The sequence below is a fragment of the Anabas testudineus genome, chromosome 2, assembly GCF_900324465.2.
Source record: "Anabas testudineus chromosome 2, fAnaTes1.2, whole genome shotgun sequence".
Classification (NCBI taxonomy): Eukaryota; Metazoa; Chordata; class Actinopteri; order Anabantiformes; family Anabantidae; genus Anabas; species Anabas testudineus.
The window spans coordinates 7,898,121-7,921,950 of NC_046611.1; the positions used below are offsets into that span (position 1 = coordinate 7,898,121).

General features: G+C 38.5%; 1 protein-coding gene across 1 annotated transcript; it reads right to left on the minus strand.

Annotated features, from left to right (window-relative positions):
• Positions 1-253: 253 nt before the first annotated feature.
• Positions 254-4,972, minus strand: spry2 (sprouty RTK signaling antagonist 2). The gene is made up of 2 exons (XM_026364096.1): positions 4,489-4,972; positions 254-2,317 (listed from the first exon to the last, which is right to left on the minus strand). Exon 2 carries the CDS (start codon positions 2,267-2,269, stop codon positions 1,199-1,201), a length of 1,071 nt encoding a protein of 356 aa, XP_026219881.1. The 5' UTR covers positions 2,270-2,317; positions 4,489-4,972; the 3' UTR covers positions 254-1,198.
• Between the last annotated feature and the right edge of the window lie 18,858 nt (positions 4,973-23,830).

The following is a 23,830-nucleotide window of genomic DNA, read 5'->3' on the forward strand; positions in this document are numbered from 1 at the left end:
GTGATTGTGTTCTAGAGACAAAAAAAGATAGTGAGGGGTTGATAATAGCTCTGCTTGACTTTTCGTGCAAATGTTCAATTAGGAAAAGTTAAGAATGGTGCTAAAATTTGCTTTAAATGATCTGAAGATAAACTGAAACACTTCTACATGTTTAGGTAATGACAAGTGGTTCTTTCATTGGCTGAATATGACATAATGAACACTGAAAGAGACAATGACAAGGCAGGAAAAAAAAAAACAGGAAAACAATCAGTCAAACTTCAAGGTTGTTTAATTTCAAACGTTAATATATTTGTTTTCTAATTCATAGTGAACTATTCAGCCAGCTTTGACACTCCTACAGGTCACCTCAGATCTGCAGTGACTACAAAATAGCCCCAAGAAGTGTGACACAATTAACAATGCTTTCTCAAAATAAATACTTTTCATTATAAAATAATAAACCTTCAAATAAATATATATATTTTTTAACTTTACACTAAGCAATGTTGGAATTAGAAAATAAAATTTTTTATATATGGTCACTGTACAATTTACAAGAAGGGATAAGATTTTTCCTTTGTAAATTACATAAAATGATTGATATACATTCTAGTGAATGTACAAAAATCGTATGAATGAAGTTTACTGATTCATAAATGTGGATTTATCAAGGTGCCTCTGGTGTGGCAGAAAACCTTTCACAGTTGAAGTATTATATGTACAAAAATAAAACATCTGTCAAACTTATTTTCTAATGTACATACCCATTGCATTTACTACTTTACATACAGTTAGTAATAAGAGTCTGTTCTTAGCATATAAGTTGTATTAAAAGTTTAAAAGTAGGCTTTCCATTTGGACTCTCATAGCAACAAGATCTGGGCACTTCTGTGAACAAATTTTTTTCAGGACAAAACAGTAGTTTGAAAATATCGTCATGCTTTAACCTGTGAAGCGCTTATTTTGGTTTACCTCTTAAGTGAAGCTCCTACCACCCGGCTGAGTGACAACTAGTTTTAAAAGTTGACAATTCATGCCAAATTATGGCCGTCTCTGCCCAGATGCGTGAATGATGGAGAACACTAAAAGTCAAGCACAACAGCATCGTTAGCTTCTTAAGCAAACCTTTGAACAACAGAGCTACACGGCCAGAACATCAGTTTAGTCAGCTTGGAGTCTTTCCATCCTTCTGCATGTCAACACACAACCATCTTTTCTACGTTGTCTTGCCAATATTCCCACAGTGGATTTTGTTTGTGTTCTTACACCGACAGCCAGGTCGTGTGACTCGATCATAGCAGCTCTGGCACACAGCGACACATCCTTTAGCTGGGAGGTAGCAAAGGAGACAAGGGAAGAGCAGAGAGAGGAGTGACACGGTGGTCCAGCGGACACAGCAGTGGGACTGCGTGCATGAGAAGGGCTTGTCTGCGCATGTGTCCTCGTCGTCGCTGGAGCAGTGGTAAAAAAGCCCCTTGATGCAGCACACGCACGTCCCGTACTCCACAGCGCTCTGTGCTGAGCACACACACCGCCGGCCGCACATCCAGCAGGAGGGAAGCACCCGTGGGCGACTGCACTCTGAACACTGGCACCGACCACAGTTTTCACACTTGTTGAAGTGTTTACAAGGATTTTTATACTCTCCGCTGCCTGGCACGGCCACAACTGCCCTGGCCTCAGACCTGTTGAGAGGTTTCAGCTCTTCTGTATTAACCTCTGCGCGTATCGGCTGGGTTCTAATGATCTGATTACCACCTGCAGGGCTGCTGAGGAGCCTGTGGCCTGATGAAGAGCTTCCCACACTGGTCCTGACACTACTCTGGGAGTCCTCTACACTGGATGACCACTGCATTGCCTCTCTGGAGGAGATGGAAATGTTTGTGTTTCCATGCTGAGTTGCTGAATACAAGTTGCGAAGATTATTAGGTCTCTCTTCCCGAGTCTCCTGCTGCCCACTTGTCCTTGAATCTGGTGATGTAACCAAATCGCTGTTCTGTTGCCTTTGCGGGGAGGCCGGGGACCTTTGGGTGACAGTGACAGTGGGCCCCTCTGTATACTCATTACTACTCCCAGTTATCCTAATCTGATCCAGAGACAGCAAAGTTAGAGCGTGGGGCAGATAACCATTGATCAACCCAGGATCTGAAGGACCATCTTGGGTTTGCAGAGATGGTAGTTGTGCTCTCCCTTCGTCATGCAGTGTCCCCCCAGAGCCAGTCGATGACGGCGAACCCCCCTGGTGTCCTCCTCCCCCGTCGCTGTCGTTCTGACTTATGGAATCCATCTTGGGACTGAAGGGCCACTCTGGCTAGCATGGGACACATCTGAAGTCCTGTGACAGAAACACAGTTTATATCCATCTGTTACAAGCCATGCAAATAGTCACATGCAAATCATAACCAATATCTGTACAAGCACCACTATGGAAATAAAGTCATACAAACACATCGGTGTTGGTGAATTGGATATGTGTGAGCTGTAGTGGGGGGTGGTTAAGAACAGTTTTTGGAGACTTAGTTTTACTCAACAGTGAGTGATACCAACAGTACAATTTTTATTATTAAAATTACACATGACAACTAAAGTTTGATTGCTCAAAGCTGCAGCAAATTCCAGATTCAGGCTTGATTGTGTAAAAACCGATATCTTTACTGCATTCAGATGCTTTCCTGACATTTGTCTGTGCAAACATCCGGTTTCCCCACATTCACTGTATTACACAATGACAACTAACATAACAAAGAAGAAATAATAAGCAAACCTACTTGTACTGCAGAGCTAACGAAAAATGAGTCAACAAACAAATTAATCTGCAGCTTAAGATGCAGACCATGTACTAAAGTGCTTTTTGACTTCTGTTGCATCTTGCTCTCTCTGCCTTTCATAATTATTATATTTTTGTGATGTGCTAAACAATATGATCAAGTACAATCAGCAGATTGATCCATAATCAAATTAATCATTACGGCACTACTAGACGCGTGAATGCAGTACTGAATTATTGGTCTACAATAGAAATTGTATTTAATTCACAACTTTCCATACTAAATATCTTGAATCAATATTTCCATTCTCAGAGGCCATGTATGCTGAAGTTCAAAGTTCAGGTTTGTTCTGTGCATTTATTGAGGGTTGAGCTAAGTAGGATACTTTACTGTAAACTGATATGGGTTAAACAGATAAGGCATACATGGAAAGTTTAGAGCACATGAAGGCGCAAAAGTAAAAAGAGGGGAATCAAATGTATGTAAAAACACTAGAAGGCCTTTTTCATATTACGAACCACTGACAACAAGTCTTCAGAGACTCTCTGCCCAAGATCAGTTGTTATCTCACAGCATATTAAGCTGTCACTCTACATTAATCAAACATATTCAAGTCGTAGTTGTTTTCAGCAACATATCACATCAATGTAAAGAAACTGGCAGTAGTGGCTTTGATTCTCCTTCCTTGCGCTAATTAGCTTTCAAATGCCATCTTTTGTGGGGTGTGGAGGGTTGGGGGGGGGGTGAAATGAGGTCCCCCTCTTTCAATGACAATAGAGGAAGAGCTTTTGTTTGTTGCATGACAAATGGCCTGCAGTAATCTTGCCCATTCTAACACATTTTGTATTGTGACACTGTTGAGAGAAGGTGAGTGAATGAGTGACAAGATTAGAAAGAAGAAGTTTGGAGCATGAAAGAACCCATGTAAAGTTTGAGTGATGCATTCAAGGGTGGTGGCGGGAGTGAAGCATTGCTCTCTGTGAGCATGTATGAGGGCTTTTTAGGATTTTAGTTCCAAATGAAGGGTTTGCACACACACTCAAATGTTAAGCTATTGGGGGGGGAGGTGGGTGTGCAGCCTCATTTCCTTACAGGGCCTGTGTGAAAGCCATGTTGACCACAGTGGGTGGGTGAAGGGTAAAGTGAGCCAAACTGGTGCCATCTGCTCTTGAAACTATCACCAAAACACCTGTAGGCTGTTTAGATGGTGACAAATAACATTTTAAGACCAAATATTAGATTAATATATTAATGGGTGACAGGCTGACACACAGCTGATGAGTTCATGTTGACCAGCGTGTGGCATATTAATACTGCAAATGTAAAGGGGAGATGTAATATGATTAAAGTACATAGAAACATGCACAGATGAGCATATTGGACACGACCACTCCCCAAAGATGAAGAAAGCAGCAGTGAGACAGACGAACTTAGTCATTAGATACAGCTCAGGTACGTGTAGTCATTTTAAACACCTGTCTTCATTACAAGGAAAGGACGCGTTCAGTTTGACGCAAAATGACTGTTAATGCGTTTTAATAAAAACATAAGGTAAAATGTAACGTTATGGCCTAAAAGTAAGCTAAAGAAAGAGAAGGCGAGGCTTCTAATACTAGCACAAAACTACGTTAAATGACGTTTTGAGCATGTTTATGACACAATTGTGGTCAAGAAATACACATCGTTTACAAAAAACGACTTAGGTTAGAGTTTGTGAGTCGCACAAGGCAACACTTACCGTGCTTTCGACACTTTAGCTCCCGTTAAGGTGAAATAAATCCACTTTGAGTGAGAGTTTATTCCCTACACGAAGAGTTCAGTCGGGGAAGCCGTCGGTAAAATCCATGGACAAAGTTTCCCAGCAGAGCGTCTTTTCTTGAACCGTCAATCCCGTGTTTTTGCGCAAGAACACGAGGCATTAAAACAGGCGAAAAGTTCAATCAATCAGAGTAAACTTCGCCCGACTCCGCTTCTCATTATGCAAAATGGCCCCTTTCACAAAGGAGAAAAAAGGAGAGGAGCAAACGACAAAACCTCTGCTCAGAAGTAGTTTTAATTCGGTGCGTATTATACACAGTGCTGTGAGGGGCTGCAAGTACTTCTACTCGTGTGCGTGCATGCGTGTGTATGTGTGTGTCTGTGAGAGTGTGTGTGTGTGTGTGTTTTCTCTCTTTCCGGAGAGGAGGTCGGGATTTGGGCTGTAAATGGCGTCAAGCTGAAGGGGGAACAGAGAGCTTGTTGTTGCAGCGGATATCTCGCATCCGGTGTTCTGCCATTGGCTGCTAGAGAGCAGCCATTCACACCCAGTCTGATCAATTCTACTGCTGCAGACAGACACCGCTGGTCAACCTGAAGACCTCCACCTCTTATCAGTGCTGACCCATTTTTTACAGCTGCTCTTTACATACCACTCCCCCGAAATTAATCTGTTGGAGCTCCTGATTAGGCTGCAAATAAAAAGTCAGACTTAAGCAGGCAGTGTCCAGTAAAAAGGTAGAAAAGTATCCTAATCATTTACTTTTTGTACTTTACTTTTCATGTTATATTAGCTACTGTATTCCAGAGAAACCTTTACTTCACCTAGTCTTTTAATTTGTATAAGAGTAGTTCTACTCTTTTGCTGCTTTTACTTTGGTAGAGGGTTTTAGAAAGGAATACTTCTATTACTACCACTGCTTCTACTACTTCTACTACTGCCACTGTGTATCCGTGTACATGAATTTAAGTAATTATTTCCTTCAGAAAAATAGTGGAGTACACAATAGAGTAAAGTGGAAATACTAAAATAATAGAAGATACTGTTAGGCCACTAACATTCCACTATTATAACCATATATTTATTAAAATAACATAATATATAGTATATGTTCTTTGCTTTAATCTAATATTACATAAGAAAAACTAAATATTGATGGCAAATTGGATCATTAAAAGTTAAATATTGTCTAAGATCAACACAAGTGGAAGAATTAGGATCACAGTGTCAGGTAAGGGTTGACAATAAAGGCTGCAAAGGTCCCAAGAAGTAATTTCCGTAATACACACTGACTTGCCCTCGTCTCTCTGGGCTGTGTGTTAATCATACTGCATCATCTGATGTGCTATGACAGGCTGCAGGAAAAATGTAAGCATCTATAGTGAGGTAAAAGCATCTATAGAGGCCACTAATTAGGAAGGCAATGCTATGGTCAGCTTGTCTGTTGTGAATATTTGTGGAGCAGCACCTCCATGTGGTTGACTTCTCACACTGCAGATTACGATCGTTGGAGGCTGGACTCAACACATCCTTCAAAACCAAACGACAAACCCATCAACAAACCCTCTAGGAGTGACATGATGTGTGAATTGACTGGCAGTGAAGTCACACATCATGTTGAAGTCAGGCAGGAAACAGAAACCTTTGTCCAAACACAACCTATATAAAGACCTTTCAGTCTGGGTTCAGTTGCTCTGTGACAAGTGAAAGGAGCCATGGAAACAATGTGAGCTTAAACATCTATTTTTTCTTTACTCCAATTTACTAATAGAGTGTCAGATCAATTCGAGAGTGAATAATTATGAAGTTGTGAGTAAAACGCCACTGGGAGAGGTCACTTTAATCAACTCCGACTATGACTTGGCAAATTAACTTGGATCCAGGTCAAGAAGCTTTCAGGACTTCCCTTTTTCTTTAAACAATTTATATTCCTTAGCTCTTCTTGCCTACATTTCAATTTACCCTAGAAAGGTGTTTGCTCTTGTTCAGTCTTAAAATAAAATAAAAATAAATGAAAATGCTTAAAGCTGAGACAGGCAATGAAAATTGTTTTGTCTTAAGCCAATGAATGCACAGAAATAATAGCAGGTAATTTTGACAGTACACAAACAGCAGTTAGAAACATTATTGGGTCTTTCAATTGTCTGTTGATATTTCACCAATCTAATGTTAATTTTAAAGTTTTCACACACAAATACACACACACACACAAACTCACGGCAGGCACAGTTCAGCTGTGTGTAACTTTTTGCCTGCCTAGGCTGCTTCATGATTGAAGCCCTTTAGATACCCCGCTGACACCTTCACCATACTTATGTTGCATCATTTCCTAAAGCTCTATTATGTAGTTTTTTTCACAGATATTTTTTAGTAGAAATATGCTCAATAACTTACTGTGGAGAGGTGCTGTCAAAGACCCACATTCATTGAACAGCCCGGCAACACAGCAGAGATATTCCCTTCTCTAAGTTTTTGAGTGAGGCTCACTGTTCTAACCAGTCAGAGAATTTAAATGATTTCTGTTTGATTAGTTTAGCAGCATCTTATTATAATTTCACTACTAAAAATCTGAAGGCCTGGGCAGAGCAGAGCAGAGCAGAGAGAAGGAGTGCAGAGTGGATTGATTGCAACATTCATTCCCAAAGTATCATATTATATGTTTATTCTCTGAATGGTTCACTTTAGTAACTTGTGGTCGTCCAACAGAAAAATGTCTTGGAAATGTTGACCTTTGAGAGGATAGAGAGGCAGAAAGTCCAAAATACAGGAAGTTGTTATGGTTTATTAACTGTGTTGATTCCACAACCCTCCTTTTTACACAAAAAAGCAATGATTTGCTTTTATGAGACAGGAGTTTCTGAAATTTAGTGGGATCTAGCAACGCTTGTTGTGGTTCACACCCTCATAGTACATCATATAAAAATCTAATGCAAATGCTTGTTTTGAATAGAGTGTGTGCCCCATTAGCGACAGAGCAAAGCAAATAGACAGTTATGCCAGCTAGCTAATGACCAGATAGCTTTCGAGATACAGCATTTCACCAGCTAGCCTTGCAGTTACTCTATCTCCTAGATGCTGACCCGTTTGGCCACACAGCACTTGCAGACTATAAGTACTTACTCCTACTTGCTGTCTATTCACTCATCTTTAAGCTTGTATGATGGACAAATTCAAGCATGTGTTTCCTGTTTTGGTGTGATCTCCAGAGGATTCACAGTTCAAAGCTCAACCTTGTTTAACTAGGTACATGCAGATATGGATGCCCAGTAGAATCACTGATGCAGTGGGTTTGAAAATTAGAGGTCATTATTCTAGCTGTGTGCCATCACCTTATGTAGTACAACATCACTCTACAAAGGGCAGCATCACACTCGGAGACTGTACACAGTTTGCAATTGCTCTGAGCAATATTAATATACGTCGAAAGCATGACATGGCATTCTTATTCAGAGCTGTGTGCAGGGTAGTTATGCTGTTTGACAATTTTAGAAGGCCAATACCAGCATAGGCAGAACTCCAATCAGATCCTTGTTGTCAGGTGATTGTCAAGTACAACTGTACCATCAATTGTGTGCAGCTGATTGGTGGTATATATATATATATATATATATATATATATATATATATACCACCATATACACATTACATGCTCAGCAACAGACTGAGCAGTTAGAGACAGGTTATTGACAGATATCTGCTTACCATCAGAACAAAGTTAGCTGTATCTGTTCTTGAGAAGAAATTTTAGCATAGCTTTGTAATTTTTGTAGTTTAGTTTTTAAGCAATCTAGAAATAACATTAGTCTGTACAATGTATTTTTTTCTTTTTCCATTAGTTGAGTTGCTACTCCTGTTAAGGACCTATATGGCCTATAGGGGCACTATTATAGCAGGTATAAAATGATATTGTCTGAACATGTATTTATAATATTTATAATTATTAACCTTAATATGTTAAGATCCTTTGGATGATTTTGTTGTGATTTGGTTCCATTTACATAAAATTGAATCGAACATCTTAATATCAAATTCATACAGTTTTAGCATTAGAAGTCCCAGTGATACTCCCGAACAAGGACAAGAATGAACAGTATCTTAGAGAATACATGATGTTCTCTTTTGGTTCTTGTCTCAGCAATTTCCTTCCCACACTCTGTGGATTTCTGTGTAAACAAGTTACATTTATTGAGTTTTCACATCTGTGGGGCTATGATGCAATGGAAACAAATTTCGGAAGTATCCTCAGTCGACACACTTCTGCTGATGAGCTATGCAGCCATGTGTAAGTATAAGTGTAGGGTGAAGATTTAGTCTGATGAACAATTTTCCTCTTATTTCACACTCCCGCTAACACCTTGCTGATTATGCTAACAGCAAGTTAGTTTTTTTGCTGAAAAATATGCACTTAAGTGGACAGACATTGCTCATTTCCATTCCTGCTTGGGCATACCACAGGACTTCAATCAGAACTGTACATGTATTACACGACATGTGAAATCAATAGTGGATGTCAAACACTAAGGCTCTTTATTGGACATAGTTCTGGCCCTACTAAATTTAGAAATGTATTAAGGCACAACATTAGCATTTCTATCTGCTGGAAAGTATGGTTACCATACTTTAGCACAAGTTGGGATTAGTGTATTTGTAGCACAGTCTGGTACATCTACATTAATAATTTAGTGAAAAACTGAAAAACTGTTGGTCCACCTTGACAATAAAAGACCACTAAATTGAATTCAGCTTGCGTTCCAGTGTGGTGTTTGAGGCTTTAACATCAGTCATGTATATTCACCCAGTCATCTCTCTGGCTGGTGAATCAAGCATGATAAATGTCCATTAACTGTGAGGCCAGCAAGGTCTGAAAATTGAGTATTTAATGATGGCCGAGTTACAGCAATTCCAAAAGTTTTTGTCCTGTGCCACAAGCAATGGCCTTGCTTTTCTTTCCTTAGAATACCTGAACGGTGAATTTCACTCCCGCTGAGCCTGTCTGAATGCCCCGCACATGAAAAAAGGAGAAAATTGAAATGAAACCTAAAACCCCTGCTGCTGTGGGAGATGAACTGTGTCTGGATAGTCAAGCAGACACTGCAAACTGTTTGAAATAGCTTTGTAAAAGGACAGAGCTGCCAGGCTTAGCACTGTACCACATTTATTTTTTCAGGAGTGTGTTGAATACAAACAAAGTCATTCACTTTGCTGTATGTATCTTTATGAATCCTTACGTTACACTTAATCTTTCATGTTTTTGGTTAGTGACAGTTTGCTACACACTACACACTATACACTTTGCCTTTCTGCACAAGCCATATGCAAGTTACAATGCTAATGTAATGTATAGGTGTCTTTTAGGTACTAGGCTATCACTATACAATTGCTGCAGAGACAAATAAATACAGAACTAAATGTAAAGAAAGAAAAGCAACGCAGTAAAAAAACTGACATAGAAATTTGGGACTTAGCAATAAGTCATAATTTGTAGAGCAACTGAAGCCTATATAGTGGAGTTGCTGCCAAACTAGAGCTCCGGACTCATGCCAAAATAAATATTTGAGGTCACAAAATATTGCTTTTACACAAACGTTTTTTCAATTTTAGTGTTTGTATTTATTGTAAATTTAAATAAAACAAGGAAAAAAACACCAACCATTTTATATTTAACTCCCACAACTACACTACCACAGCTACTGAACGTTAGAAACCAGCAACAAAGGGTTATGAGCAGACATTACTCCACTGTTAAGGCTTTTGACCTCCTAAAAGAGAGCTTGACTGCAGAGTCCATAATGGAAGAAGCTACTCTTTTTAGCACATTTACATTTAGGCAGGTGTTTGGCAAAATAAATATTGCAGAGCAACATGGTCATTATTCAGGATTAATCACTATTTCTAAGCTACTGATTTGCCAGTAGTACTTGACTTAAGATTAAAGCTGACTGGTTGATTTTAGAGATACTATGAGCAATGTCTGACTCAGTTAAAGTGTTTGTAGTAGACCCTGAAGAAATTACCTTATAACATGTTGGGATGTCACCCAAATAAACATATCTTGTATCACAAATCCTTTAATCTGAAAGAGTCTATTTCTACAATAACTTATTACTTGTTTTTTACTTTGTATTTCACTCTGTGTGCTTCACAACTTTGAATGCTCACCGTTCACACTCTTGTTGACTGTGCCATTACAATACAGAGAATACCTGCAGTACACAGAGGCGACACTGTGGCGTCTCAGTGAATGCTCATGGCGTGCTTAGTCAGGGCAGAATTGGGGAGGAGAAAAGGGAATCAGAATAGATGCTTTTGCTGCTTCAAGTCGTGATAAGGATACTGAGTGTCCGGCTGTCCTGATTTTGTCCTGGTGGTAAGTATCTAGCTATTGACTGGCTGAAAACACATTGTGGTGCATTTATTGCTGACATGAAAAGATTTCAGGACATTTAAATATAACATTAAACTTTATCAATCTATTGGGAAATTTAATTTCAACATTTTTAACTATAATTAATTTGTTTAAACTGTTGTATTTCCCCTGCTACAAATACCCAGTAATGCTTCTTGTCTTTGTTTAAAGAGAGACCACCTTTGAATGAGAGCTCTGCAGCTCTGTGGCTGCAGCATAGCAAAATTTTCATCTATCCCTGCCTTAAGGAAAAACAAAACATTACATAACACTCCTAATAATAATCATACACTTCCTTAAATCTTTCCTTGCTATTTGCAACAGTGCCATTGTGGTCTAAAATACAACAGACTGCACACGCATATTGATTGGTGTACAGGCCTCATTGCTCTTCCATTGACCGTCTGGTCACTCTGACCTCCGCACTGCTCAGCACTCACTCCTTCTAGTCTTGGCAGTTATATGGATTGAGCTCATTAAGCCGCTGTGGACGAGAGGTCAGCAAAAGTAGTTGTCCGCCCCTCCCTAAATAAATAAATTCTTCAAATCTATGGTGTCTCAATATCATCCTCTAGAAAAAACTCAAACGTATAAAAATATGTTCCACTTTGAAAAGAGGCCTCCTCGCTCTAAGAAATGTCAAAGATTTGTATAAGTAGGGAGGGTGTGGAAACCTCAAGGGCATTCAACTGATGCAGCTGCATTCAGTGGATGTCTGTGTGCGCCAACATTGTGTCAGGGAGTATAGTTTTTTTTTTTTATTGCCTGCATGAGGTTATCAGCTTTCCATGAACAGAATATAACATCTATATGTGTGTGTGTTGGTGAAGTATTAGCAAGTGTTTATGTATTTAGCTTAACAGTTAAGGATTTATTGTATGTTGGCAGGACTTTTGTTTTGAAAAGCGCAGATGATGGTGTACATAGACATGGAAGAGAGACAAACTGCATTCATCCAACATGTCTCAGGACTCAGGCCATTGTTCCTATGAATAACTCAAATGGGAGCAAATTGAACAGGACCAGCTGTACTGCAGAAAAGACCCAAATAAGTGCCAGCGTAAGAATAAAATCAGTCTCAGACAGTGGCGATGTACTCTCCGATACTGAAATTCTCTATCCAATCCATCTCTATCCAGTGATTGTGTGGTGCAGCGTCAGAGAAAAAACCTCTGGATAGGGTTTAACTTAAGCTTTTTTATTCTCTTGGCAAAGTGAAAAGAGTTAGAGGTATGTGAGGTGCAGAAAGTCAGGAAGCCAGACAAACCAAGACATGTTATCAGATCTCAGGGTTTTGGCTGTCCAGATGGGGTCACTGTTGTGATATGTTTAATAAGTCTTTGTGTTGCCATACAGTGTGTAGTCATCCATCACTATAAGACACAATGGACAAGGGTTAAAGGCGAAGGAGTGGACTCACTTTCAGAGGAAGCAAAGTTGTTTGCAACTTTCAAAAGCATCTGTAATGTGTGTGTGTTGATGTGTGAAGTGTATGAGGCTGTAATACACCATATGAAGTAGGCCATGACATCACATTTAGTTTAACTACAGTTTAATGGGGCTAGGAGTCTGTTGCTCCACTGGCAATTGCAAAGCTTTTAGCATTTAGCTTAAAATGAAGTGGCTAACATGTGCTAACAAGTTCACACTGGCAATGGAAGCGACAATCAATCTACAGTATGCCCGACAAAAATGTCCCCAGGGGAATCCATAAAATGTATTATTATTAATATGTTGATATCTGTCTGGCATTATGTTTACTATCTTCTCTGTGTCACTTTGATGATCTCCACACTAGCGACTTCTTAGCATGCTGCAAGTATGAATGGGATAAAATAAAATAATCCTGTGTCTCTCCTAGACTTTCCAAATGACATTAGACTAAATGGATTACATTCAGATAATAAAATGTCAATTTGCAGGCTTTGTGATGCCTAGTAAAATGTATTCACTGTTTTATAGCTGCTCCTTTTGCAAGGATTTATGATTGTTTTATTGGCCAGTGTGTGTCACATGATAAATGCCGATCTGCCCAGTGCCGATCCTGGGGCTTGCTTCAGACACATTTCACTGTTAATTACTTTGAGCTCATATATACATGTTGTAATGCTCACTTCTCTATTAATTTTCTTTTCAAGCTTTTTATATAGTCTCTAACATAAACTGAATCATAGCGTTTAAGGATACTAAAGAAGTGTGGATTATTTTATTCTAATTAGTGGTAGAAATGAAACAGCTATTTGAAAAGAATGATGAATTTCCAAAGAGACGTGCTACTGTATACTCAATATTTAAAGAGCACCCCACCAATTTTTTACATGTAAGACAGTTTGTTAGTCATGACTGGGCTACTACAGAGGCAGACCAGTTGTGAATGAAATCGGTAGAATTACCTAAACATTGGTCAGATGTTTCTATTTAGCAGAATTTTAAACTGAATCATGATCATTGACAAACATGAGCATAATTATCCCCAACAGTGAGATGCATTTTGTGAGAATAGAATTTATTCTTTCATTCTTTCCATATACAACTTTTAGTATACCAGGGAACAAAATTGCATTTCTTCAGTGCTGCATTTTTCTTAGGAACAAATACAATAAAAAAGAGATATAAAAAAATGAGAAAGACAGTAAAGTGCTAGTATTAAGTTGAATAAAGCTGAATAAATCAACAGTACTGTCACACATGCAAACACTCCCCCTAATCATAGGATGTACCAAATCATTAAAGTTCTGCTTTAACACTGGTCTTCTTGTGTGTCACTTTGTTTCCTGTATGTTGCAGCACTTAGAAGTCAGTACAAAGAGGTGACATCAGAAGGAATCATCTTTTTGACACACACACACACACACACACACACACACACACACACACACACACACACACACACACAAAATGAATTCATTCATGTGACCTGAATGTGTTTGAAACCATGAGACATTGGAACCAGTTTTGCCCTACCTCCCTGTTATATGATGTCCTTAACAGCAATTCAGACTGTCTGAATGCACCATGGCATAAAAATGTTCCCCAGCTCTGCTAAAAATGTATTTGTATCTTCAACAGTATGTGGAACACCATCACATAACCCATTTGCTGTGGGAAACTAAGCTTTTAGAGATTACCTTAAGTGTAAAAAGGTGTCTCTCTTTCTGTATAATTCTGTTTTATAAACTGGAAAACAGTTCCATGAAATGTCTAGCAGCAGATCAAATTATATGCTTAAGCAAAAAAAAATGTTACAATTGCAATATTTAAATAATTGTACATGAAGAAGCAGAGTTGAATATACTGACACTAATGGAAAAAATCTCATTGTCATGGCAACCTTTTTGGCACCATTAGCTCTGCAACAGCATATTTTCTTTGCTCTCCAGGGAGTAGGGTAAACTGTGAATATAATAACGTGATAATGCATCTGACAAATACAGGAGGTGTGATGTGATGGTGTGGTTTGTAGGTTCTCTTGTTTGCCCTGATAGTAATGTGTTTCTCTAATTTCCTGTTCTTTTACAAGGGAAGGAGGTGTCACTCCACACACTGAGTTATCAGCTTCACTTTGTGAATGCTATCTGGGCAGTGTGGGCTTTCATGCTGCAGTTTCAGGAAAGTGTGCCAATACGGAGTCTATTCTTTGCTTTCCTCCTCCGTTATTGCAGAACCAGCAAATAAATGATCCAAGTGTCAAATAGTGGTTGAGTGAACAAATGCTACTTTGACACATACACTATGCCCCCACTATAAGATAAAACTGAGATAACTATGCTACTAATCTACAGAGTAACGTAAAATGTGTTAAGTGTGACATAACTTGCAACTTGTGGGTCCAGCTGTCTCAGGGAAAAGATGTTTTAAAGAGATCTCTTATTAAAACATCCATGCCCTTTACATGCTCACGTCCTTTTTCAGTGGGGCATCATTGAGAGTGAATAAAGGATTATAAAGTGTTTCAACTCAAGTAGTTAGTGTAGCTGTTTGCCTGGCGATATAATTAAGGGCAACGTCTAAGCATTCAGGAAGAGGATTTGAGTTTGAGCCAATTAAAGAAATAAAGATAATCCATCAACATTGTGTTGATGTATAGTGCTTATGTTAGCATTATGCTGTTTAGCCAGCAATATTATGAAGAGGCAGAACAATTCACTTTTTTCTTTTAAATTAGGTAATTAGCTATTTATTTTTCTCATTGTTCATTCACAGGAAACAGGTAAAACGACACTGATAAGTGTCGATTCTGATTAATGTAAAAAAAAATACAGGTAACAATATTGTGGTATTTTCATCAGAGGAGGATGAATGTTTTCTCACTGATACGTCATCACTTAACAAGTGGATAGAAACTTCTTCAAACGGATTGGGTGTCAGCATTCAAGTGCAATGTTTAATATTATATAGCCTAGTTTTGTTTTCATTTTGGAAAATTGCGCCAATAAAGTAAGTAGAATTAGCAATGAGCAGCGTCTGTTTATATTGTGCCAATGCACGTACAGTAAACTACCACTGATTTACTTTAATTCTACATTAAACTATAAAACATGACATTCTGAAGCCAGAGATGCGTATTTGACATGAACAAATATCTTTAAAAAGTGTATATCAAACTCAATCTAAAAATGTGTAAAAAAGAGTTACCATTATAAGAAGGAGTGGATTTTTTTGATTAAAATTGCATCTGATGCATCACATTTCCTAACAAGTTGAAAACCAATACATTATTAATTTTGCTTTATAGATCCAAAATAAAGAATTCAGGAAAAAAAAATCTCTAACTAGTTCTCTGGTTGCCACAATCTGCAGCCTGTACTGGTGACAAGCGTTCTTAAGACACCTTTGCCTACTTAGAAGTCTTCATTTGACACAGCTGCCAGCACCCCAGAGTGGATGTCTTGAGTCTTTCGCACAGATGCTTCAACCTATCTCTGACACCATGTCTTGATGTGGCTTAAAGGAGGGTCAGCATGGACTCTGATGCCAGTTTTTACAGAACAGCAAGGCAGTATATCGGCATGGTAAAACAACCCTGAATGGCCAGTGTAAAAGGTGCTTGTCTGAAACTATCCACCAAGCAAATATTCAAGTAAATTATCAGTCTGCAGTGAGATGAAGCAATTTTGTAAAAAGCACTTTCCACGGGTTTATTGTCCCTGGGAGACTGTATAGAATAGAATACATGCAAACAGACACCCACGCACGCACAATTTTACACACACTTGCATGCACAAACACACATACTTGCTACCATATCATGACTGTGCAGTCCCTTACACCTTTCATCCTCCCTCTCCTCAGAGTCACTGGGAGCAAAATTTGATTTCCGCCTCATAACTCTCTCCATAATGCGATATCGCCAGCACTAAATTGCCAAGATAACCTTTATCAGAGTAGAGGTGAAAGCCCTGAATCGTTGAGCGGTTATTCCTCTGCCAGGCAAGAAAAACAAGGAGGGGGGGGATAATAGATATTTTCCCTCCGGCACAGCCACGGACACCTCAGCGGCATTACTGAGCCATTTGGATCGACGCCAGCTGGTAAAGAAATGTTTGGAGGAAATGGAGACGAACAGACGGAGAATCATAGTAATCCTTTTGCCTGGTGCCCGCACGACTTTATTTTTTTATGCCACATCCAAAGAGAGCATGACCCTTGCCAAGTCTTTTTGTATGTATGTGTATACATGTGTGTATAATGTGTGGGCTGTGAATTATGCTCTTTCAGTAAATCTTTGTTTACTCAACGTTAGAGACAGCATCAAAGAGCCAGGCCCTTTGGGTCTCGCTGTGCTGGTGTTAGTACGTCACTGAATGCCTCAACCAAAAAGCCTGTTTTGTCTCTTTGTTCTTCTGCACCTGAGGAAGTGCGTATTATCTCCTGTATATCTACTTTTTAATCTCTTTTACATTTGAATATTAACATTACATTGCTGTTTACAATTTACACTGCTTTGTTTCACAACAATGGTGCAAAGTGCATTTACTGACTTTATTTGTACTTTACTTAAATATTTCTAAGATTAACAGAGACTTGCTAGCAGTTCAACCAATATTACTCCTTCAATTATAATTTAATGTTTCAATTAAATAAGTATGTGAGGTACAAAGGTAAAAAGTGTGTGGTGATGGCCTAAAGGCTGGAGAAGCAAGTTGGTGTTCAGTCCCCCTGATCGTCTGGAATAATCTTTGCAACAGCTTGTGGTGCCCTTTATCCAACTGGTCCACTGGAGGTGCTTATTGTAAAAGTAGCCACAGGTCACATTCAGAGCATTTACATGCACTCAAGTTACCAGGTTACTGGAAGAAACCAGGTTTCTCTGGTAACCAGGGAACAAGTTTACTCCTCCTCAGCCCTGGGGTGATTTTGGATGCATGGTCCACAGATTTTAAATGTGTCAGAAAGATGGCCTGACCGCTTTTTTCTCTCCCCCCCTTTTCTCTTTTTTTATTTTTTATTGATATTGATAAGTGTGTCGGGGGAGGTGACAGACAGCTCTGTGAGAGACACACAGAGACAGTCACAGTGCTTCTCTTTGCAGTGCAAAGTGGTAATTAAAAGAAAAACACGTGACTTATTTAGACATCTACAGGGCATTTTGTGTTGGTTTCAGTTTTATTTTAATTTTGGTCTGGTATGATTTAAAAACACGTTGCTCCAGGTAATGATCTCTTCTTTAATTCAGCTGCACTTCTCAGTTAATAGTACTAGAGCACGTTATGCACATGCGCTCTTGTAAAAAGCAGATTAGAAAGCCAGTTACGTGTTTACATGGCAGAGTAATCCAAGTTCTCTGGGACAAATCTACCTTGGGAAATCAGGTTTCTCTATATACATATACCGCATATACCGATTTTGGTAAACAGGTTTCCCATTTACATGACACTTAAGAAATCAGCTTACTCAGGAAAGCCAACTGTAACCTGGTTACTTGAGTGTATGTAAAAACAATTGCAAATTCCGAAACAATATAAATTTGTGAAGTTGTGTGTGAAGCACAACCCCCTCTAAACCCCTCAGATTTATCTTGTGACCCTTTAGAAAAGGCCTACATGGAGTCTAATCATACTTATCATATTTATATGTTGATGTATATTGTATTAATATATTAGTCATTTTATAAGGGGGACAGTCTTGATTGCCTTTGCCAGATTATTTGACTGATTTATTTGCCACTAAAGTACATTTCCCTAATAATACTTTTAGTATGATTTTGAATGCAGCTTATGTTTAATAATGTAAATGAATATTTATCTAACTAAATGGATACGTCATTCCACCACAGGCAATAAATTATTGTAGTTCATCAATGACAAAATGAAAAAGAAACATTTCAGCTACAGCTGTAAAGAGGCAGGTTGACCAGTTTTTATTTTGGGAAACAGCCATGGGGAGGCAAGTGTGTTTGAGTCACAGCTTTATAGATATTCACCTGTGCAAACTCCACATCCTGTCCTACTGAAGCTGTTGGGGGTTAAGTGTTTTTCTCATGCCACCCTCTTATGGCATGTATTGGTGAGTGAGTGTTGAAAATTTTCTGCCATTATTACTTTCTAATATTGTCTGGGGATTTCAGCCATTGAAAATACAGTGGTCGCAGTAGGATCCCATTCAGCTTGCCCACATGCACCACTTCAAATTGTCAATTACTGCAGTGACTCACTAAATACAAGTTTTCCATACTTTTTAGTTAGTCTTTTGCATTTTGCTGTGTGAACCACAAATCAGTGGTTGATGAGGTTTAAGTCAAAATGTGTAGTCACAGAATATGGCAGGCTAGCAGCTGGTCATTCAGACTACCCACCACTGACATTAACTGTCAGATTGCCATACCAATTAAAAAATGCTTGACTGAGATAGCACATTAGTGTCCACCGTTGTGCCTAACTGTCAGCGTACTAACGTCATCATTGTGAGTATGTTAGAATAGGATGGCAATGTTAAGCTTAAAGTCATACTGATCTTTTGAATCTCTAAAGTTGAACTAGATTCTAGCTAGGCTGTTAGGATTAGTCTAGTTTTTCTTCCAAATAATGTACAAAGCATTGGCACTGATTCTGACTGTCTTAATTTCATTAGTTAGTTCAGTTTGCTTCAAACTGTACAGTAAAACAGTGAAAGTCATATCTAAGTGCTGTTTTTCTGCTGTTCAGCTGCCATTGGTTAGCTTTAGAGGTGCTCACTGGTTAATTTTATTACCTTAAAAAAAAGTCATGTTAGCAATTTACCACTGCTTCCAGCATTTGTGCTGTAGCTTTAATATTTTCTCCTTGACTTAAATGTTTTGCTTGCCTTTGGATAAAAGTGTCTGCCAAATAACTAAATGTAAATGTAAAATGCTATGCCAGGTTAGCTGGCAGCTGGTGGTAGCTTTATGTGAAGCAAGCCTACGGATATGAGAATGGTATCATCATCTCATCTTCATCTCGTCTCCCATTTTCTATAATATAAATAAGCTTTTTAAATAATGATGATAAACTTCCATTAGCAAACACAACATGCAAATGGAACACAGGGTAATGTTTGCTGATAATATATATATATATAATATTCCATAAAAACAGTAATTTCAAGTGACGATAATTGTCATTAACTAATGAATTGACATTGATATTTTTTCCCACTTAACCACTCATGACCTTTTGTAGATTTAGTAGACATTTTTTAAAGTGAAAATTTCAGTAAAAAATAAAATCAAATTGAGTCAAAGTGGGGCTTCACTTTGAGACACTCACAAGCTCTTTATAACAGTAGTTGTTCCACTTCTGAGTCAAAATCACATTGTTAGTATCATTAACTCACCATGGACCACATTCAGTTGAACAGTGAAAGCCTGCATTGACTTTACTGTATTTGTGTATGTGTGTGTGTGAGCGTGAGAGAGAGAGAGAGAGAGAGAGAGAGAGAGAGAGAGAGAGAGCAGTCTTGTATGCAAAGCCCTTCTTCCAAATCCCCAACCAGCCTTATGCTGCCAATTCACTCATGCAAATTATCAATAATGTCTCTATTTACTGTGATTTAGAATTACAAAATTATTTTTGGGCATCAGTTATAGCAGCTAATTAGGAAATAGGAATAAAACGTTTTTAGATCTGCATGATTGCATAGAAGTAGGAAATTAATTTTACTTTAAAGTGTAGCAATGTTTCAGAGTGCTTTGTTTAGGGTGAGAAATGGCCTTGGTAACCGAGATAATAAGCATTTTGATTATCCATGTTCAGAAAATTAAAACACAGAGAGTCTCATATTGAGCTTGGTGTGAAGGTAATGGGCTGATAGCAAAAGAAAAACAGGGAAATTTATTATACTCTGTTTATTCTTGGAGTAAATTCTGGTTAAACATGTTTCAACCACGCTGGTGATGAATGAGGTGGAAGGCATATCTAGCTGCTTTCAGCCAACACGTCTAGATTTTGGCTGGATGGGGTAATAGCAAGTAAGGTACATCACTTCTACTCTGCCAACCTGACAACTCTTCAGGTAATTCAGAGTCATCAGCATGAAAAAAGCCCACTGACTAAAATGCAAAAGTTTAAAACTTAATGTTAACCAACATTTAAACAAAGAATGTATTAGCAGTCCTTGGACGCAGAGAGTTGTGTTGTAGATTTATTTTGAAACTGGTCACGATTCAACACTTAAATCACAAGCCCTCGGTTCTGGAGTGCTGTGTCTTTGTTGAGAGCTCCAATACATCTGAGTGTAAAAAAGATTAGGTTGTTGCCAAAGCTGTGCAGCGATGAAATAAGATTTTAGGTCACAGCAAGAACAAGATCTTATTCCGAGGCTGCGTGTGTACAGGAGTTGATTTTTAGCCTAATGCACCTTAGATCTATTCTCTGTTACAAAAAACTATTAGTTTTGGGTCATATGAGGTTAAAAATGTGATTTTCTGTTTCTGGGTGTGAATAGAGCCCAAGATGCCTGCTGCATATAAATCCCCAAAGTCCCGCAAAAAGCTTTCTGGCTCACACTATATGTCTATCAGGGAGTATTATGTGAGCACCAGTTAGTTTCTTCCTCTGTCGATGTGTCTCTTTTCCTCGTCTTTCTCTCACTTTTAAACCCCTTGCCATTCTCTTTCTTCTTGGCACAAAGGGGTCTATAGCGGGCCGTCTGAGCAGTAGAAAAGACCTTAATGTTTTCAGGAAGCCGATGATGCCTCAGCCATATCCAATGTGCCATGAGCCAATAGTGGGGCTGCGTTAGAGCAGGCAGGGCAATCTGCTCTTGAGCCCAACGTGAGCAGACTTGCGAGCAGCGGTCTCGAGTAGTGTTTAATGGCAAAGCTTTGCTACAGATTTTATTTAATCGGGACTGTGAGACGGATCCTTCTGTTTATGGATTAATAATTGTCTGTAAAACAGAATTCTTATCATGGTAGGGAAATGTTTTTTATTATATGCTGTAAGTATGCTGTAAGTATGCTGTAAGTATGTTGAATCTTAGATTTGATTGAAAACTGCTTTATGGCACAATAGATGTTTGCGGCAAACATGAAGAGTGAACTTTCACAACAATAGAAAACAGAGAAAAAACAGATGGAAAATAAAATACTTATTTTGAGAAATCCAAAAGCAAACACCATGAGTCATGTTGCTGGAATTATAGGGGTTAGTGGAAAAATTATAAAGCCAAAATGAATTGGTAATGATAAAAAAAATAAATAAACTTGTTAAAAGGGCAGTGTGTTGAGAAATCCTTCCCTTATTGTGACAGCTCTACACACTGAGGTGACATCCCTTGTGCTACATGTTACACCGCGAGTTTGTAGTTATTTCTTTAGACAGCTCCAGGTGGGTGAAGTGACCTGAAATTCATTTACAGTTAAAATTTTATAAACAAGATCGGGCAACTTTCATTCCAGAGGAAATGTGAAAAGTGAAGTTCTAGCAGATGGGACGGGACATCATCATGGCCCTGCATTCACTGGTGAACACCTGCCATCCAAGTGGCAAAAACAACAAGACGCAAATAGGAGTCAAAGGTCATAGGAGGAAATATTAGATACTATTATTAGATAAACGGAGACGAGCAACAATTTTCACTTAATCTCTGGCCAAACTTTTTGTTCAAGTTTTTTTCCATGAAAACAGTAAGTTTTTTGTCCCTTTCTTCCTATAATGCAAATCTCTGGTGTGACTATTATTGCTGCTTTCAAAGCAGAGTCACTGAGCTGTACTGAAGCAGGCTGAAAGTTGAAATCTTCCGTGCACCTCAAAGTGATGTTTTTTGCAGATAGCTGAGCACTGAGAGTCCAAGCAGACAGCAGTAAACACAGCTAGACTCCTACACAACCTCTTCACTTGCGCATTTAAAATTACATACGTGTTAGGCAGCTATTCGGCTTGGGACCTTCATTAAACTGTGTGGGTGTCTTTTACATGTTTTAGGACAATTTTTCATGTGGGTTTGACCTATTTTTGTTTTAATTTTCAAACACAAAAATACATTAATTCTTCCTACTGAAAAGCACATCAATAGGGATGTGCAGGTGGACAAAACAAGAGTGGATTCAACTGTAATAATTTTCTCAGTGCACTTAGTGACTCGCAATGGTCAGTACTGAATAAAAACAGCACAGTAAAGAGAATCTGGCTTTGTACAGAGAAGGTCTCAGTGTTTGAAATGTAGTGGAGTAAATTCTAAAAGATCTTGAAATGGAATAATTTAAGATTGCTAGAAGTGTCAGGAGATTTGCAGCATACTGGTTTCAAGACAGAACATCGATGGGTTGATCCAGAGCATCATCCACAGGAGCAAGTTGTATTCTAATAGTATGAGCAGCGTCTGATCTGCCTGATACTATTAACCGCATCTTAACCTAGATTCACCATATTTTCACATTCAAACATATTTGAACACAGAGTTTTGGGGGGATCCAAAGGACCAAATTGCTAGATTCACTTTAGGAAAAGTGGACTTAGTATTACGATTACAGTATATCATAGTATGTAATATATCAAGTATATCATCATCATCATCACCACATAACAAAAAGGAAGTGCTTCGCAAGTACTTGGTAATCTTTTTGGTTCTAACTTCTTGGTGGAGGTTGTTGATCAGATTTTGATTTAACAACCTTTAATTCACTACTTTCGGCTAACAATTTCAAGCATTTATACAGCAGTGTTAGCCATTTCAAAAATGTATTCACAACATTTATCTTTGTCACTATTTTAATTACACTTTTACTTTTTCCTATTTTACCCATTGCTTATATGTTACTATATAAATTTTTTTATCAAATTACAATTTGTGGCATCACCTGCGATACAAATACTTATGGCTGTCAATCAAATAAAGTTTTTTTTTTAATATCAAACAAATTTGTAATCATTATAGAACTGTAGCGCTAATAATACAGCAGTTTATTCTATATTCACCATCAACTACAGTGTTTCCCCATTCAAAACCAAACCTACAGATATGAGTTCTTATATATACAGTATGGTGCCCATTAATGCTACTGAGGAGGACACTGACCCTGTAACTGCTCTAGGCTGTTGTTCAGAGGCTAATGTTACACCATTTAGTGTGCTACTATTTCAAAGAAGAACGTCCAAGAACCTTAATTATGTTTAATGCAATGCTGCTGCACACTGACAATGCAAAGTGACACTGCTTAACCACAGCAGAAGGGCCCATGGCATGACTGTTCTCTGCAGTAGCTAAAGAGCATATTTTCAGTCTAGCTGTAATAGGTGTCCACCCACACACCGCAAGAGAGAGGAAGCAAAAATTAAAACAAATGACATATGATAGATTAGCCTTTTGTTACATCTTATTATTCATGTCTTAAAAGTAGAGCAGCAATAAGCAGCTCGCTTCCCTCTTTCCCCTCTCACTCTTCTTAGTCTCAGTTTGTTATTGACCCAGTTTGCAGTGCCTGTGTGAAGTCTTGCTGCCTATCATCTTCAGACATGG